This window comes from Cygnus atratus, chromosome 6 (genome assembly GCF_013377495.2).
Source record: "Cygnus atratus isolate AKBS03 ecotype Queensland, Australia chromosome 6, CAtr_DNAZoo_HiC_assembly, whole genome shotgun sequence".
Lineage (NCBI taxonomy): Eukaryota > Metazoa > Chordata > Aves > Anseriformes > Anatidae > Cygnus > Cygnus atratus.
The window spans coordinates 40,559,976-40,565,773 of record NC_066367.1 but is presented as its reverse complement, the minus strand read 5'-3'; the positions used below and the strand labels follow the sequence as shown (position 1 = coordinate 40,565,773).

At 46.6% G+C, this 5,798-nt stretch overlaps 1 protein-coding gene across 1 annotated transcript; it reads right to left on the bottom strand.

Annotated features, from left to right (window-relative positions):
• Positions 1 to 544: 544 nt before the first annotated feature.
• Positions 545 to 4,729, bottom strand: LOC118257733 (N-alpha-acetyltransferase 20). Its single transcript, XM_035566063.2, has 6 exons — positions 4,576 to 4,729; positions 4,465 to 4,489; positions 4,286 to 4,376; positions 2,956 to 3,091; positions 1,824 to 1,969; positions 545 to 876 (listed from the first exon to the last, which is right to left on the bottom strand). The coding sequence occupies exons 1-6, from the start codon at positions 4,626 to 4,628 to the stop codon at positions 791 to 793; spliced, it is 537 nt and encodes a 178-aa protein (XP_035421956.1). The 5' UTR covers positions 4,629 to 4,729; the 3' UTR covers positions 545 to 790.
• Positions 4,730 to 5,798: the final 1,069 nt, after the last annotated feature.

Sequence of the window (5,798 nt, the reverse complement as noted above, 5' to 3'; positions counted from 1 at the left end):
ATCCTACATCAACTTTGAACCTGAGCAAGAAAAACATCATAGAATGGTTTGGGACCTTAAGACACCGTCTAATTCCAACAACACCCTACCATGGGCAGTTCCTCTTGACAAGGTTGCTCAAAGCCCTCTCCAACCTGGCCTTAAATACAAGCAGTAGAGTATGAGAACACAAGAAACCCTTACTGTGGCTTACTTCAGTGGACGCAGCATGTTAAGGTTATGTATGATACCCAGAACTGGTCTTGAATCAGGTCCACAGTAGATGCAAAGCCTTGACTTCTTTATTTGCCTGGCTTTTCCAAATTGAGCGTGAACCTAAGTTCAGCCGATCCCTGTGCCACAAAAATTTAAAGAAAACATCCAAATTATCTGTAACAGGTATCTTTTCTATGAAAATATTAATACACTACCTCCCCTTGCTCCTTTTCCTGGGTATTGTACAATCATATTTTTATTGGTCATGATTAATGGCATTTTTAGGAGTTTTACTATTACTGACCAGTTATTTTTGATCTGAGAAAAAAAAAACACTCCGTGCACCATGTCACCAGGTGATTCCATTTAATAGTCTCTGCATTACCAATATTTGAAAAGAAAACTCACTAGGGGAAGTGCAAAAGTATGCAGCTATTACCAGTAAAGGCAGTGTAAGTAAACTTCTCAATATTGCTTTTGGTATTTCATGGGAAAAAACATTGAGGCTATGCTTTCTCATCCGTAAGGTTTTGGGGGGCAGGCAGAGAGGGAACCCAAAATTCTTAGCATGTTGCCTGAGAATCACAGTTTACAGTTACTCAATGTCTTCTGGTCTCACAGGATGAGGAAGAGGTATAATAGATTTCTTCTCCGTATCTCTGGAAAGAGCTTTTCTCATATCTGTAGCAAGAGAAAAAAATGTTGTTGTAACAAGAGTCGTTGCACAAAGCCATACTAAGCGAATTCCCTATTACAGTAAGATCACTTTTAATCAAGCACATTTTGGTAGCAAAGTGAACAATTCAAATCGTTAGTACAGCACCAAATTCAACTGAATGTCAAGAAAATGGCAGGCTGAAAGGCCAAACATGACTTAAGTCATCTGCAACAACTGTAGTTGTCTGTCCACAGCCCTTGTACTTCATGTTACTTTCATCTCAAACGATGAATGGATGAACAGAAGAGATACACAGCAAGCCCAAAAAAGCTTTCGTGGGGGACACTTACAGGAAAAAATATCTTGCAATAACAAGCACCTAGTACTCCTGCTTGCTAACACAGTACTTGAAATTTCCATGTCCTTTATCCTTTAAATTGAAAAGGCCACCCAATTCTCTGTCACTGTGGACCATTAGCCTTTGTCAAATTTTAATTGGCTGAGAAAAACAATGCCTCAAGTCCCTATAATCAAGGGACAAAACAAAAGGGTGGGGGTGGGGAGGCCGTCACAGAAAAGGAGGGAAGAGAAAGGAAGAAGGAAAGCACAGCCATTCCTCTTCCCAGTGGCATCAGGAATAAGTCCAGGCACTTGCCAGGAGCATTCTTTCCATTAGATAAGTAACTGCATGTTATTTATCCTTACTCAGAGAATAACGTGTCTTTGCACTTGATAGCTTACTCATCTGGCATTTTATTCTACCATGGATACAACGCAATGTGCAAACTGCAAGATTAAGTTTTATAACAGATGTTAATCCTCAGCAGGAAAAGCTATCTAAAGGAAGAAGTAAAATCCCATTACACAACAACCGCCTTAACTTTTTCCATATAAGCAAAACATACAAACACCCCTGGGACACACAACTAGACAATCTTTCCATTCAACTTGGGGTAGAACAAGTACTTACCATAAGCATCCTCATCAGGCTCTCCATTGCTAGCAGAATAGTACTCTAACACTGTCCGGTACACACTGTAGCCTAGTTGCTTATACATATTTACTGCAACCTGATTTGATACTCTCACAAAGAGATCAACGAAAAATCCGCCCTTTCTTTGAAAAAATAAACAAAACACAGTAAGAACGAGCAGATGAATATATTTCCAATTAAGAACCCACAACATGTAACCAAGAACAGGTCTGATGTGGCGGTACACTAATCGGGTGTGTTTCACGCTGTAATAACAGATGCACTCCTTTTACCAAGGGACAAGCCCAGTACTGGCAGAAGTCATTTCTTGGTCACATGAACAATCTTCTAAGCCATCCGGTGCACTCAGAATTATTAACAAAAAGAACAGGGCAAGCCAAATACCCACACAAGCCTCATTTTCATATATATATATTTTTAATTATAATCCATATTTTGGATGCATTTACATTGCACTAGCTTACGGACTGCCCCCTTCAAAATGAACTGGGGAAGAAAAAAATTCAGTCCCACAATCCAGCTGCCTAACAGCAGATGGCCCTCAATACGCACGTTCTTCAAAGAATCACGCAATTTTTGGATTTTACCAACCGCAACAGGGTTGCCCTACCGGCATGAGCTAGGGACATTTCCCTATGTGTTTATTTTCTGCAGGTATGAGTAACCCAGCATGAGATGGAAAGTAAGCTAAGTTACTGTCTGCAGCACCACATTGGTGTATTATTGTGTCCAAGGGAACCCGCACAAAGTCCACAACTGCTAAACAAGTATGTTGGGGGCACTATGGAAAGCACAGTTGGTAGGAAAAGAACTTCACAAAACATCAAGAAAAGGATCCTTTATACAGTGTCTTTGCTGAAATTTAGACTACTTCCCATTCATCATGGCAAGTGAGCTTTCATAGAAATCAAGAGATTTTAAAATGCCAGGCGAAGTTTTTAGTTCTTGTTCTCTAACTACAGGGAATTTCAGTCAGTTGGGGCACTATTTAATAGAGAAGTCTGGGAGTCTGGGTATGTTTCATGTAAAACAAATACCTAAATCACGGACAAAAGTCTACAGAAAGAATACTTTAAAAGATCAACTTAAAGAGAAAGGTAATACTCACTTTTCTGAGATTTCTTCCAATAGTTCCATCAACTTGGCAGCCAAACCCAGCCGTCGAAATTCTGGTGCAACAGAGAGAGCAGTAACATGTCCATGCCATTCTTCCCTAGCCACAGAGCCTTCTGCTTTACCCATTACTGCGGACATAGAGAGTATCAGCACAGCAGCGCCTTTGGGATAACGCACCCCAGATACACATCTTTACAGAAGAGTATATAAACACACGCTGCAATGAGTGTGGCAAAAAGCTGAACAAGGCACGTCTGTATTATCACTCTACGACTTAGCAACTCTGTACGGTTGCAGGTCAAATATCAGCGCTTCAGAGAAAGGCAGACAAGGCCCTCAAAGGTCACATTTCCATCTGGATTCCAAGCTCTATTGGAAAGACCCCCAGATGCTAGTTCCTGATTTCACCAACTGCACGCTAACAGAACCTATTCTGACACCCAAATTCACCTACCGCAGACAATGCAAACGGTTCTCACACAGTTCTGCTTCATTATTTTACACATCATTTTGCTCGTATTACGCTAGTAAATGCTAGTCTCTTGACTAGCATTAAAAAAGTTAAGTCATTTTTCAAAACTTGTTTTCTGAGGAGTGACTTCTAAATAGAAGTCTTAAGCAATTCTCACGAGTCTTTAAATGAACAGAATTCAGGGTCTGACTGGAATAATGGAAGAACAGAGGGCTACAAGCCAAAAACTGGCTCATCATCCTAGCAGCTAATGGAAATTTCTGGTCGCTCTGAGAGGGGGAGAACTTCGGAAGCTTCGCTAATCTGGCAAAAGAAAGCTTAGGCCCTGCCAACACGTTACATGTAGCCAAAAAAGGTGGTTTTTTGTTTGTTTGTTTTTGGGGGGGGGAGGGGGGAGTTGAGTGGGGAGTGGGGGCGTCTTTGGAGTTTGTTTCTACGTAGCGCCGCGCAAGCATTAGATTGCGAACAACCACTCAAACTTCCTATCGCACACGGTACTTCAGAAACACCCGTCACCCACAGCACACGCGCTTTAGGCTTCAACACATCGAACAGGTCATTTCCCGAGTCTCTGCGAAGGCCTCCCGGGATGCTGGGCCCCGGGTAACGAGGAGGACGAACAGGCAGACAGCCCCAGCAGCGGGTACTGCCGGGGAACGCCACCGCGCCGCGGCAAGGCACGCGCGGCTCCCCGGCCCGGGGCTGGCTCTCGGCGAGCGAAGGAAAGCCCGAGCCCGAGCCCGAGCCCGAGCCCGGAGCTCAGCGCCGCGACCAGCGCTCGCAGCGCGCCCGCCCCGCGGCCCGAGGGCGGCCGGAGCCCCGGAGCAGCGGGAGGCCCCGGAGCACTCACTGTAACCCATCAGCTCCCCGCCGGGCGCCTCCGCCACGATGAAGTACTCGGGCCAGTGCGCCAGGTACTGCAGGTAGAAGGGGATCCCGTACTGCGGCCCTCAGTTAAGGAGCACAGCGACACCGGCGCGGCGCCCCCCGAGGCCTCCTGCCGGGCGGCCGGCGGCAGCGGAAGGATACGGTCTCCGTCAGCGGGTCCAGGTTGCTGCGGGCAGAGAGCAACGCTCAGCGCGGGCCCGGCCGGGCTGCGGGGCCGGCCCCAGCCGGGGGAGGGGGGGGGGGGGGGCTCACATGTTGTTGAAGCGGAACAGGTCGTCGCAGGTGAAGGCGCGGAGCGACGTCATGGCGCTGCCGGGCCGCCGCCGCCGCCTCCAGCGCTGCCCCGGAAGCGCTCCCGCCGCCCCGGGGCCTCTTCCGGCGCGAGGGCGGGGCAGCTCCACCGGCCCCACCAGGCCCGGCCCCACCCGTCAGCCGCCCGCCCGCCCGCCTCGCTGCGGGGTCCGCCCGGGCTCCCAGGCCGAGGCCCTGCCACAAGGCGCCGTGCGCCACGGCCAAGTTTCGGGGGGGTCGGGGGGGCGTGCGGCCGCAGCCTCCCCAACCGACACCGTTCGGCCCCGCTCTGCTTTGCCCCGGCTCCACCCTGCCCTCTGAACCGCGCTGGTGCTTGGGGCTGCGGCTGCTTGAATTGCTCACCTCCCAGGAATGCCCTTTGTTATACGGAAGGACAGAAACAAATTAAACTATCCTTCCTGTCACCACGTTGCTAGGCTACCAAAACCCATGCTTGCGCCTCTGCCTGCACCCAGCGCGCGCGAAACGCCGTTTACTTCAGTAATGGTTTACTAAGCTACATCAACTCAGAATCGATCCAACGTTTATCTTTTTCTACTCGCGTTAATTCACTTTCTTCAGAAATGATTTAGAAAAAATTTCACGTATGCCTAGGCCTCCACCTTTCAAATGAATAGCTGAAGGAAAGCTGTTATTTCAACTAATTGCCAGAATTATAGGTATTGTCGCTGCATAACCAATGGCTTAAGGTTATCAGAACGAGCACAGAAACGTTCGACTTCTTCAGTATCCCGGTTTCTTTCAAGGTCTACAGGTGACAGGCCATCTCATATAATACTAAACTAAGTTTTAGGGTAACTCCTAAAATCATGAGTTCGTTTCTGCTGTCAAGGTATGTTCTTTCTTCCTCACAAGTTCGTTTGTACATAAACTCAAGGTATTTCAACATAATCAACTCCTTGCAGATACATTCTTACTAGTCATTAAAAGGCCAAGAGAAATATTTATAGCAAATACGATTCTGATACACGTATGACAATTTATTGTACCACCATTCATATAAAGCATTTCAATTTAAAATGTTGAGAAACAATCTTAAATATCTGCATAAAGAATTTACAAACATTAGTAAAGATAAACCACAGACAACAGCTTTCCAAGTTTTCAAATATATGTTATGGTAGATATCCATGTATAAATAAAATGGACAATACCAGTGAAGA